The 14013-nt window shown below is 44.6% G+C and overlaps 1 protein-coding gene across 2 annotated transcripts in view; it reads right to left on the reverse strand.

The window, feature by feature from the left end:
- Positions 1-14013, reverse strand: part of SYT5 (synaptotagmin 5) — a 245708-nt gene that overhangs the window by 10512 nt on the left and 221183 nt on the right. For both annotated transcript variants that reach the window (XM_069742798.1, XM_069742799.1), the window contains exon 6: positions 11828-11995. In XM_069742798.1, coding sequence (XP_069598899.1) covers positions 11828-11995 — 168 coding nt within the window. The remainder of the gene's footprint in view (positions 1-11827; positions 11996-14013) is intronic.

Raw genomic sequence — 14013 nt, forward strand, 5'->3', positions numbered from 1 at the left:
AAAAAAGGACAACCCTTTTAATAGCGAAAAAGTGAAAATCAATTCTACAAATGCATTATACACACACAGAACAAAGACTTTTTGGTAAAGGATTCTTTTTAAATGTCAGCAGATCAATGGGAATTTGTTGTAGACTATAGGAGTTGTTTGTAAAATGATCCGTCTGATTCATTTCAGCAATGGAGAGAAAATGATGATGCAAGCTGTGTTTTTCTATTCTTTAGGGCAGGGGTCCCCAACTCCAGTCCTCAAGGCCCACCAACAGGTCATGTTTTCAGGATTCCCTTTGCATTGCACAGGTGATGCAATTATTACCTGGGCAAGACTAAGGAAATCCTGAAAACATGACATGTTGGTGGGCCTTGAGGACTGGAGTTGGGGACCCCTGCTTTAGGGAATATACATGTTTTCTTGAAAGGTGCAAAAATAACTCTTAACTAGCCGCACAGTCAAAATAATGCGGCACACACACTACTGGGACACAAAGTGTAATGTTCATTCTCTAAAGGATTAAAAATTAAAGAGGTTTGAAAATCACCTATTCTTTCAATCAGATTTTGCGTTACATGCATGCATATGTGAAAATTCCAAGCTTTCTAATTTGTATTTTTAATTAAAAAAAAACACTGAAATTTAAAATTTCCTTTAAGTTTAAGCCCAATTGTGCATTAAGAGATAAAACACTGGAATCGACAATCTCTGGGTTCATAGCTCCAGCTGATTTACCCCAGTGACTGCTTGCTCAGCTGCATCCACTTCTGTCCAGGTGCTGAATGTGTTTAGTGCAAGTGCAGATACAGGCAGCAAAATATCTTGTGTCTGCGGATGCACTAAACACGCTCAACGCCTATACTGAAAAGGGTACAGAGGGGAAGGGTGTTAACTCAATAAATTGGAAGCACTGTAGATGGAGACCGCCATGCCCAGTGTTTACACTCTGTAGAGGCGGCATCCCTGTGTGTCTCTGCTACCCTCCCCCGGGAGGGACGCTGACTCTCTCACTGCCCTAGCCACCCTTTTGCGTCTCCTGTCTCTACTCCCACGCCCCAGGGCCTGTGCACGCCAAGCACGTCTTCTGGTAGTGCTCTTAGGGCGCACACTCCCTGTGTCTTACAGAGACAGTGCACACTCTTCTAATGTGCCCCCAGCCAATAGCTGGCAGACACTTGCTACTTAAGCACCTTCACCTGTTGGGAGGTGCCTGAGCAACATCTGCTGCTATGTCCCCTTGTCCGCTTTTTCTGTCCCTGATCCAGTGTTGTCTAACCAGTATCTTCCATACTTGACCTGTCTGCTCTCCAGAGCCACACAGTCGGTACCAGTACTAGTGACCATCCTGTCTGCTCTCCAGAGCTGCACAGTCTGTACCAGTACTAGTGGCTGTCCTGTCTGCTATCCAGAACTGCAAAGTCTGTACCAGTACTAGTGGCTGTCCTGTCTGCTATCCAGAACTGCAAAATCTGTACCAGTACTAGTGGCTGTCCTGTCTGCTCCCCAGAGCCGCACAGTCTGTACCAGTACCAGTGGCTGTCCTGTCTGCTATCCAGAACTGCAAAATCTGTACCAGTACTAGTGGCTGTCCTGTCTGCTCCCCAGAGCCGCACAGTCTGTACCAGTACTAGTGGCTGTCCTGTCTGCTATCCAGAACTGCAAAGTCTGTACCAGTACTAGTGGCTGTCCTGTCTGCTATCCAGAGCCACATAGTCTGTACCAGTACTAGTGGCTGTCCTGTCTGCTATCCAGAGCCACATAGTCTGTACCAGTACCAGTGGCCATCCTGTCTGCTATCCAGAGCCGCACAATCTGTACCAGTGGTTGTCCTGTCTGCTATCCAGAGCCGCACAGTCTGTACCAGTACCAGTGGCTGTCCTGTCTGCTATCCAGAACTGCAAAGTCTGTACCAGTACTAGTGGCTGTCCTGTCTGCTATCCAGAACTGCAAAATCTGTACCAGTACTAGTGGCTGTCCTGTCTGCTCCCCAGAGCCGCACAGTCTGTACCAGTACCAGTGGCTGTCCTGTCTGCTATCCAGAACTGCAAAGTCTGTACCAGTACTAGTGGCTGTCCTGTCTGCTATCCAGAACTGCAAAGTCTGTACCAGTACTAGTGGCTGTCCTGTCTGCTATCCAGAACTGCAAAGTCTGTACCAGTACTAGTGGCTGTCCTGTCTGCTCCCCAGAGCCGCACAGTCTGTACCAGTACTAGTGGCTGTCCTGTCTGCTATCCAGAACTGCAAAGTCTGTACCAGTACTAGTGGCTGTCCTGTCTGCTATCCAGAGCCACATAGTCTGTACCAGTACCAGTGGCCATCCTGTCTGCTATCCAGAGCCGCACAATCTGTACCAGTGGTTGTCCTGTCTGCTATCCAGAGCCGCACAGTCTGTACCAGTACCAGTGGCTGTCCTGTCTGCTATCCAGAACTGCAAAGTCTGTACCAGTACTAGTGGCTGTCCTGTCTGCTATCCAGAACTGCAAAATCTGTACCAGTACTAGTGGCTGTCCTGTCTGCTCCCCAGAGCCGCACAGTCTGTACCAGTACCAGTGGCTGTCCTGTCTGCTATCCAGAACTGCAAAGTCTGTACCAGTACTAGTGGCTGTCCTGTCTGCTATCCAGAACTGCAAAGTCTGTACCAGTACTAGTGGCTGTCCTGTCTGCTATCCAGAGCCACATAGTCTATACCAGTACCAGTGGCCATCCTGTCTGCTATCCAGAGCCGCACAATCTGTACCAGTGGTTGTCCTGTCTGCGATCTAGAGCCGCACAGTCTGTACCAGTACCAGTGGCTGTCCTGTCTGCTATCCAGAACTGCAAAGTCTGTACCAGTACTAGTGGCTGTCCTGTCTGCTATCCAGAACTGCAAAATCTGTACCAGTACTAGTGGCTGTCCTGTCTGCTCCCCAGAGTCGCACAGTCTGTACCAGTACCAGTGGCTGTCCTGTCTGCTATCCAGAACTGCAAAGTCTGTACCAGTACTAGTGGCTGTCCTGTCTGCTATCCAGAACTGCAAAGTCTGTACCAGTACTAGTGGCTGTCCTGTCTGCTATCCAGAGCCACATAGTCTGTACCAGTACCAGTGGCCATCCTGTCTGCTATCCAGAGCCGCACAATCTGTACCAGTGGTTGTCCTGTCTGCTATCCAGAGCCGCACAGTCTGTACCAGTACCAGTGGCTGTCCTGTCTGCTATCCAGAACTGCAAAGTCTGTACCAGTACTAGTGGCTGTCCTGTCTGCTATCCAGAACTGCAAAATCTGTACCAGTACTAGTGGCTGTCCTGTCTGCTCCCCAGAGCCGCACAGTCTGTACCAGTACCAGTGGCTGTCCTGTCTGCTATCCAGAACTGCAAAGTCTGTACCAGTACTAGTGGCTGTCCTGTCTGCTATCCAGAACTGCAAAGTCTGTACCAGTACTAGTGGCTGTCCTGTCTGCTATCCAGAACTGCAAAGTCTGTACCAGTACTAGTGGCTGTCCTGTCTGCTCCCCAGAGCCGCACAGTCTGTACCAGTACTAGTGGCTGTCCTGTCTGCTATCCAGAACTGCAAAGTCTGTACCAGTACTAGTGGCTGTCCTGTCTGCTATCCAGAGCCACATAGTCTGTACCAGTACCAGTGGCCATCCTGTCTGCTATCCAGAGCCGCACAATCTGTACCAGTGGTTGTCCTGTCTGCTATCCAGAGCCGCACAGTCTGTACCAGTACCAGTGGCTGTCCTGTCTGCTATCCAGAACTGCAAAGTCTGTACCAGTACTAGTGGCTGTCCTGTCTGCTATCCAGAACTGCAAAATCTGTACCAGTACTAGTGGCTGTCCTGTCTGCTCCCCAGAGCCGCACAGTCTGTACCAGTACCAGTGGCTGTCCTGTCTGCTATCCAGAACGGCAAAGTCTGTATCAGTACTAGTGGCTGTCCTGTCTGCTATCCAGAACTGCAAAGTCTGTACCAGTACTAGTGGCTGTCCTGTCTGCTATCCAGAACTGCAAAGTCTGTACCAGTACTAGTGGCTGTCCTGTCTGCTATCCAGAACTGCAAAGTCTGTACCAGTACTAGTGGCTGTCCTGTCTGCTATCCAGAGCCACATAGTCTGTACCAGTACCAGTGGCCATCCTGTCTGCTATCCAGAGCCGCACAATCTGTACCAGTGGTTGTCCTGTCTGCTATCTAGAGCCGCACAGTCTGTACCAGTACCAGTGGCTGTCCTGTCTGCTATCCAGAACTGCAAAGTCTGTACCAGTACTAGTGGCTGTCCTGTCTGCTATCCAGAACTGCAAAATCTGTACCAGTACTAGTGGCTGTCCTGTCTGCTCCCCAGAGTCGCACAGTCTGTACCAGTACCAGTGGCTGTCCTGTCTGCTATCCAGAACTGCAAAGTCTGTACCAGTACTAGTGGCTGTCCTGTCTGCTATCCAGAACTGCAAAGTCTGTACCAGTACTAGTGGCTGTCCTGTCTGCTATCCAGAACTGCAAAGTCTGTACCAGTACTAGTGGCTGTCCTGTCTGCTATCCAGAGCCACATAGTCTGTACCAGTACCAGTGGCCATCCTGTCTGCTATCCAGAGCCGCACAATCTGTACCAGTGGTTGTCCTGTCTGCTATCCAGAGCCGCACAGTCTGTACCAGTACCAGTGGCCGTCCTGTCTGCTATCCAGAGCCGCACAGTCTGTTTCAGTATCAGTAGCTGTCCTGTCTGCTATCCAGAGCCACGCAGTCTGCGCCTTTGGCCATCTTGTCTGCTACACAGAGCTGCACAGTCTGTGCCTTTGGCCATCTTGTCTGCTACCTAGAGCCGCACAGTCTGTGTCATTGGCCTTCATGTCTGCTACAAGCCGCACAGTCTGTGCCATTGGCCATCTTGTCCGCTACCCAGAGCCGCACAGTCTGTACCAGTGGCCATCTTGTTTGCTATCCAGAGCCGCACAGTTTGTACCAGTATCAGCGGCTCAGCGGCTGTCCTGTCCTCTATCCCTGGAGTGGTACGTGGCAGCTACCTGCCACACAAGCCTGATCTCACCATCAGGGGCTCCAGTGAAAACCAGGTAGCTGCTTAGTTACGCCCCACGAGGGTAAGCCAGGTGCGTTGTGCAGTGCGTCCATGATCCACAAGTGTCACACACTCTTATTCCTTTACAATCAGGAGGAGGAGGGCTACAGTTCTTGGCATCATAGAAATTTCAGTAGGAAGTTGCCAACGCCATCAAGATAAAAAAAAAATCCACTTTCGGGCTCATCCAAAAGTCCACTTTTCACGCACAAGTTCCACCTGTGATTGAACTGGTAGTAGATAGGGCTGGTCATGTGTCCAAGTCTTTTTGTTTTTCTTTGTAAAAACTGACCCTGACCAAGCACGGATGAAAATATAGTCCAGACACTGATGGAAATCATTGTATTTCTCCATACCAGCCTTAGATTGGGATTCTTTAAATGCACCAAAATATATATCTTCATGGTTGTTCCTATATCTATATGGAACACATGTTCTTTCAATTTGATTCTAAACGTTGTTATGCTCACCATACACACAATGATATTAATATGGAGTAATCTTACTTGTACGAAAGTAATGCCAAGTGAATTGGAACGAAAATGGTCTGCTCAACTGTATGTGGTTCGTGTCCAGAAGAATGAGAAATGTCAAAAATGTAAGTCAATAATTTCGGCACTGAACAAACACAGCATGGCTTGTTCCTCAATCAAGCTGCTTAACTCATATATAGGCCTTCATGTGACACAGAGTATGTTGATAAAGGCCTAGACAGACAAAATGTTGGTTATTACGTTATCTGTTTCATTGGTTGGAGACTAATAAAACATCACTTCAGCAATCAGTCACCATTTTTGGCTATCCAGTGCCGTAGTGGTTTACTTATAGTTATGTCAAGTGAGATCAGCTCACAGTTCCCAGATTTTGCACCCTTATGTAATTTAATTTAGAGCTGCCCACATTATCAACTCTTAGCATCTTCAGGATTGGATGGAAATTCTGGTGTGCTCACTCCAACGTCACATTTATTCGCATCCTCATCACTCGTAGCAGGCTCTATTCTTGAGGTTCAGTTCTTAGATCTCCTCAGCCCGGGGTATCCACTGCTCCTAAAATGTCTCAGCCACAGACTGACTCACTTCCTGGTTCCAGCCCTTATTTAAATATATTGCGTTACATAGCCATCTAATGGCAGCGCCCCTATTTATTTACTTATTTATTATACTTGCTTATATAGCACCACCATATTCCACAGCGCTTTACAGACATCATCATCACTGTCCCCATTAGGGTTCAAAATCTAGATTTCTTATCTGTATGTCTTTGAAGTGAAGGAGGAAACCAGAGAACCCGGAGGAAACCCACCTGCAACCTCTACTTCTGTCGTGAGGCGTTGCTGTATTCATTTTGCGGGCGGCACTGGTGATAGAAGAGATGTTGGAACCAGAAGTTCTGGGTTGTAGGCTCTGTGCAGCCACTAAGGTTAGAGTGGCTGGGACCTGTAGTGACGTCCAGTCTGACAGTATGAGCGTGTGTGCTGTCTAGCTGAAGTTTTCAGCTCCTTGCTTAAATCAACTGGAAAGCTCCGCACCCTACTAAAGTTTCCAGCTTACTGCTAGAAGCTGCCAGATATAGCTTTGCGCTCCACTGGTTAAGGTCTGTGGTTTCCGCTCCTGCATAGTATTTGTGTTTTCCTGTTTTGACCTCGTCTTGTTTATTGACGTTTCTCCTGCCTGACAATTTTGTTCTTTTGCAGCCCTCTTGATTTTGTCCTGACCACTCCTGCCAGCCTGCACCACCGTACAGCAGCTTACTTCACAACCTCGGCCCAGGGATGGCCCTGTTTAAGTCCGCACCTCTGTACAGGGATTAAAAGGTGAAGGCCAGTGCAGACCCTGGGATCTGGTAAACAGAGTGGCTTGTGCTAAGCCTGTCCATGGTCGCCATTTTATGGCTGCCAGGCAACCACTGACAGAATCTCACTGCACCATAGCGGTCACGTTCTAGCAAGGTATTGTCATTTGTTCATTTGGTAAAAAAAAATAATTGTTATGGTTGATCTGTTATATCTTGCATTGATTATCATTTAAACAATTGATATCTATTAGTTTAATTTTAATATTTCTGTGTTTTTGTATGCTCAGAGTAAGCTTTGTTTGTAAATGTAATAGAACAGGATATTGGTTTTCGCTTGTAGACAGTTGGAATCTGTTTTAAGCCAGAAGTCAGTTAACTTTATTGTAAGTGACGTAGCCTTTGTGATTAAGTCCTGTAACTTTCTCTTTTCTGAAGACAATAAAAAACCCATGCATTTGAGGATGGGTCAGACAGGTTTTACACACAGACAGACCCCCATGTATACGTTGTCTCCGATCCGGGATGGGTCAACATTGGACATGGGCATGACTCCTTGTGCCTCCCCTAAAGCTCTCTCTAAAGAAGGGTTTCCATAACATCATAATGTTCAACCTCTTGACTTCTTCAGTGGAATGACAACCCTCCGGGCAAATTGGTGCCGATTTTTCCATGTAGGAGGAAACAGACCACTCTATACACATAGTAAATGTGAAGAGGATCTTTTCTGAATGTTTGGTCAAATTGGATTGACAACTGGAATCGTGAGGGAAAGATTTGGGCCAGATCATACATTGTGATTCCCTTTCCCTTTGTCCAGACCAATCTCGCTGTTGAACTGAATGGACATTTATTTTTTTTTCTTTTCTATTAACTATGCAATTATGTAGTAATGCTTAATTTTATAGCCTTTCACTTTCACAGTTTTTCGTTGTGAGACTCCATATATTTTTTTTTTGTCAACCTGTTTTCCTTGAGCCCTCTCCAAATCTTTTATACAATATTCTGCCTAAAACTTTATTCTACCATTAACATTTTACCTCCACTAACAATTTGTTTGCCAATGTTATACTTTAATTATGAATGAAAAGAAGAAAAAGCGTCATCTTTATCTCCCGTGGATCATTTTGGCTTCATACTGTAGCTTCTACCAAGCTCAATATTTTCTATACTGTTATAAAGTTGCAGACCTTGGAAGATTTATATTTTGGGAAGGTGGAAGAAAGAATCAAAATTATACAGCAAAAGATATTTGTGAACTGCCAGAGATAAACCAATTGATGAACCAAATAGTGTGGCAAGGTAGATTACGCTTTAGAAAAAATGATCGGTGAAGAAATATTTCAAGTCCTCCACCCCAAGAAAGATAACCTGAGTGCACAGGTCCAGGCTATGGTAGGTAGTTGTATTTATTAGGTTTTTGGAGCAGGCAAAATTCTTGCATGTGGTCAATGGATAACCCTCATGCGTGACACGAAGCAGAAGAATGTTTTTTGTAAATTGATCCTTTACAGGTCACGGCCCGGTTTTTACGAGCTCCAGTACTTCCAGGACAATGTTGGCGGCTACACAGTGGGAACCTCTATGGTGCTAATTCCTGATGTGTTCAGTAACAGATTCATCTCTAAGGGCATATAATCCACCATATTTACCTGATTTTACACCTCCAGATTGTTTTCTATGAGCGCTATGTAAGAACTGATTTTCAAAGACAATTTTCATGCTATTCTTGAATTGACTCAGTGGTGTTTCTATGTTTCTGATGCCAAGAAGATAAAATGTGAAAATGTCTTGAAGCATTTGGGGATTACTTTAAATACCTTTCGGAACAGGTAAGACAACAGCATCTGTATTTCTGAGATGATGGGTTTACCTGTACATTAAAGGGAACCTGTCATCTCAGAGACTGCTGTTTACCTGCAGGTCCACAGGTAAATAGAGTTACAATGAGAGTTGAGCGAATTTTTCAAAATTTGGTTCCGATTATGACCAGCGCTGAAAATTGTTTTTGTACTACAGCCAAACGTCATTGGAGTCAATGGGGGTAGAAATGAACGAATATGTTCAGAACCGATCATCAAACATAAATTCGGCGCGAAGAGGGTACCAATATGGCACGAATATGGCAAATTCAGATTCAGCGACCAATTCCGAACATATTTGTTCAACTCTAGTTACAATGCTGCCTGGCCACCTTATTGAGAATGCAGCTAATGGGAGAAAATTAACTTATTTCCTCCTGGGAACCGCCGGCTTTCAGTCATAGGGACGTGCCTAGAGCCGTTATAGTTACTACTCACAGACCACTCACTATACAAATATAGAAATGCTGTAGTAAAAGCTCTCAATTATAGTGCCAGGTCAGACTTACAGCCTCCACTCATGATGAGCGGTGAATGTAGTCGCTCCATGACTGAAAGCCGGCGGCTCCCGGGATGGAGCCAAGTTTATTTTCTCCTTGTAACCGCAGCCAGGCAACATTCTAATGCTACATACCTGCGGATTGACCCTACGGTATATCTGCAGGTAAATGGGCTAAATAGAATACAAAATATAACTTAATATTATGACTTTTACTGCATAATAATCCTTATTTTACATTATGCTTTGTACGGTTACTCAGCTAGGATATCACATCGGACAATGATACATGAGGAAATAAACTCCATATAAAGCTACCACTTTTCTACCTTTTCTAACTCTTATTGGTAAAGTCCATTGGTAATAAATAATAATAAGTGATAATAAAATGTTAAAGCAAGAAAATAAAAATAACAAGTAAATAAAACATTTTTGGAATATGAGATTTTATGACCTTATAGTAGTGTGATCCTACAATTTCCTGGAGTACAAATGTGAAAGCTATGAAATCAGCTGGCACCGCGTAATTGGTGATAAAACTAAAGTAAGTCATAACACAGTGAATAAATAGGGGAAAACCTAATGTCACGCCGTGAGAAAATATAGCAACCGCACTCTGCAGGGAGCCTATTAATTTAAAGGTAAATAAGGAATCATTACTCACTGGGGAAGCTGTAAATGAGAAAAAGCACGTACTGGCATGTATTAGGACTTATTTATAAAGTGGATGCAGAAAAGGCCAAAGCTTTCTTGTACTTCCACATATACCACATCCATTGTTCTGATTTCTGCTCACCTTCGCGATTGCATTACCTCACTTACTATTGTAAGTACATTTTGGTAGAAGTAATGTCATGAGAAAAAATTCACTAGTAGAGATTAGAAGAAAAACTATCATGTTGTGATATACAGCTACGTATATATATATATATATATATATATATATATATATATATATATATATTGTAGCGTGGCTAAAGGTTGTATAGTCGATGTGAGATATGTGTCACATAGGTGGCTTGTCGCTGTGACATAACCATGCCTATCTATGTGTGTTTCAGGACCTGTGGTGATGTCATAACCACATGTCTAATCATGTGATGGGTTCCTGGGTGTATATAAATATACATATATAAATATATATAAAAGAAAGGCTAATGTTTAACACAGGAGGTATATGTGTGGAGGTGTTAGTCTCCAGAGTGTGTTAAGGCTCCAGGACTGAGCCTGAAGGACTGGACACTTGTTTTTCCTTTTCCTGAGCTAAACGCTATTTGTGTTCTGTTTTGCTATGTGGTTTATGGAGCAATAAACCCTGTGAACTTTTAATGGAACGTGCCTCCTGAGTGTCAGCCGTCGCACCTGAACGAGTGAAACCCCTACAATATATATATATATATATATATGTATATGTATATATATATATAAATAGTGGTGCAGCTATAGAAGTTGCAGAGGTAGCAATCGCATCTGAACCCATCAGTGCCCATTGACAAAAAACGTTGGGGCATTCTGCATATTATTCTGCAATAATGTTTTAGCACTTCATTGCTGAATAAGCAAGAAGTGGAGTGTCGGATGTCAGAGAAAGCAGAAATGGTCTATTACGTGCCTTCTTGGTCACTGTATAAAAAGTAATATATACAAACTTTGGGAAATGCTGACAGCACTTCCTCCATCTGGCCCATTGATCATGTGATTGCCAGGTGCCAGGAGGGAGTACAAACTGCTAGATCCTAACAGATCCGGATCAGCTCAGTAGCTCAAGCAGGAGGCTGTATTTGCCTGTAACTGGGGCTAATATGCTAGACCCAGTTAGAGGGGAAATCAGAAATAAATAAATGTCCCCTTCTGGCCCATCGATCATGTGATTGCCAGGTGCCGGGAGGGAGCAAAATCTGCTGAATCCTAACAGAGTCGGATCAGCTCAGTAGTTCAAGCAGGAAGCTGCTGCATATGCCCTATAAATAGGACGTATATGCTAGACCAAGTTACAGGGGAAATAAGATTTAAATAAATGTATTTTTAAATGTTGAAAAGCTTCCCAAAATCTTTTATGACATTATGGGAAGTTCAATGTGTGAAATAAATGAAAAAAAGAAAAGAAAAGAAAACCAGTCCCAGTCTGAATCGCTGTTTCTAGAACAACGACCACTTAAAAGCAAGAAATATGGTATGTCCTATATGTAAAAATAGTTATTATAGAAAGGAGAACATAATTAAGGCCTCATTTAGCTGTCAGTGATTGTTCTTATACGACAAAAGCAGCCTGAGTTTCAGAAATTACAATCAGAGTTTCCTCAGTTTTAAAAAGAAAAAATGATGGCGGTTTCTCAAAATTCTCCTACGGAACAGTGCGTGAAAAACAAACACATGGATATCATCTAATTGCATTCTGATTTTTTCACGGACACAGACTTGCATTGGCAAATTTTATCCGAGAATCAGATAAAGATCAGACATGTCTCTGTGATTTTGTGAGGACCACTATTATTTTGTGAGGACCACTCTTGTATTAGAAACATTTTAGACACAATTTACAGAAATCTCATCCAAACGCAGCAAATCTCATCTGCACCCACAGTTTGTCAATTTATGCCGTTGGCCACCATTATAGACGATAAGATCACTTGAATTACCTCTTCTTTTTCAGCAGACTGAAGATCCTGCCACTCCTCGATAACGTGAGCCAGGTCCACAGTGTTCATGTGTACTCGGGCCTCACCAATGGCATCATGTTTAGAGAATCGGTCAAAATCATAAACGGACATCACTAAGGTCTTTCCTCCGAGTTCTGCATAAGGAATCTGGATAAAAGATAAAACCATAAAATGGAGAGTGATGTCTGCAAAATTATTATACAAAAGAAATATAACTGGGCAGAAAAAAAAATCTAAATAGCATCCAGAATAATGAGTTAGGGGCCTGCTCACGAGCCATCTGCATAGGAAATACACCATCTGCTGGATAACGCAGGAGGGGAGTGTTAAGGGATTCAAGGACAGCCATAGATGATACCACTCAATAGTTTTATGCTTGAGACAGAGGAACCCCATCATCTACTCAATTGTATACAATTACTTCATGAACTGTGACACTAAGAAAAAGTCTGAATCAATACTGAACCTGCAGCACGTGGGCCTTAAACTGCTTCGGCGGTACCTGAACCTGAAGCGCCCCTGCAGTATCTAAACCTGAAACCGCTACAGCGGTATCTGATCCTGAAGCACACCTGCAGTATCTGAACCTGAAACCATTTCGGCAGTACCTGAACCCGAAGCCGCTCCAGCGGTATCTGATCCTGAAGCTTCCCCTGCAGTACCTAATCCCGAAGCCGCACCTGCAATACCCGAACCTGAAACAACTCCGGCAGTACCTGAACCTGAAACAGCTCCAGCGGTATCTGATCATGAAGCCGCCCATGCAGTACCTAATCTCGAAGCCGCACCTGCAATACCCGAACCTGAAACCACTCCGGCAGTACCTGAACCTGAAACAGCTCCAGCGGTATCTGATCCTGAAGCCGCCCCTACAGTACCCAAACCTGAAGCCGCACCTGCAATACCCAAACCTGAAACCACTCCGGCAGTACCTGAACCTGAAACCACTCCGGTGTACCTAATCCTGAAGCCACGCCTGCAGTACCCGAACCGGAATCCGCTCCTATGGTACATGAAACTGAAACCAGTCCTGCCTTAGACTCAGAGCCCATGTCTACTGTCCTGACCCTTGGACTCAGGTGGATCTGGATCTGTCCTGGAGTGGCACCTGGCATCCACCTGTGGCTCAAGTCTAACCACACCATCAGGGGCTCTAGTGAAAACCTAGCTGTTTGCTTAGTTGCGCCCTTCCAGGTTCTCCCCGGCCCGTGGTGCAGTGGGTCCACGATTCACCAGTGTGACAGAATAGGTCATCAATATCAGATAGATGGGGGTGCAACATCCGGCACCCCCACTGTTTTGGTTCTGGTGGCAAGCAGATTGTGAAACTACACTGATCCATCAACTGTATAGATGCCGGAGTAGGGTACTAGAGATTCACCCATATTTCAATGAATAGTCATGGACCTGTAGTACCCCACTGTGGAATCTGTATAGCTGAGTATTTCTATTCTGCAATTTATGACATCTGGCTGCTGCTGACAACATAACCAGCTGATTGATGGTGGAGCGGGGCGTTGCACATTCACCGATCTGAATTTGATGACCTATTCTTAGCGCTCGCCAGACCACCGTATTATCACATTCAAGTGCGATTCGACTAAACATCGGATCACACTTGGACCAATGCTATTCTACAGGGCAGTGCACATATCTATTTTTTTCCTCAGACGGAGGCTGTTCGGAGAAAAAAGTAGCAGCATGTCTGAGTTTGATCCAGTATTTGGATCACACTCGGCCATGCAAGTCAATGAGTCTATGGGAAATACCAGACTGCACTCGGATAACATCTGAAACTACCTCCAGATCCCCATACAACCCAACCAGGTCTAAGTGGTAGACACGACTTGTTCATGTATTACACATTGAGCTAATAATGGCAAAAAAATCTGAATGCGCACTTAGCAAAATTGAAACAATTACAGAAAAAATATTTTAATTTTTAGTTCTCACAATTAGTTATACCTACTAGAGTTAGTATGAATTGATTTGCAGTACCCGTCCATTACCCGTCCAGACTGGAGCCTTGTAAACTTGCTCCTACCTGCCAGCATCTTCAGCTCTTCTTTTGACAACCCATCCTGGAGCAACGCACATGTGCATCACGCCGCCAGGCTGGCTAATCAAAGGATGAGCAGTGGATGCGGGAGGGTAGGAGACAGTTC

This window comes from Ranitomeya imitator, chromosome 10, assembly GCF_032444005.1.
Source record: "Ranitomeya imitator isolate aRanImi1 chromosome 10, aRanImi1.pri, whole genome shotgun sequence".
Lineage (NCBI taxonomy): Eukaryota > Metazoa > Chordata > Amphibia > Anura > Dendrobatidae > Ranitomeya > Ranitomeya imitator.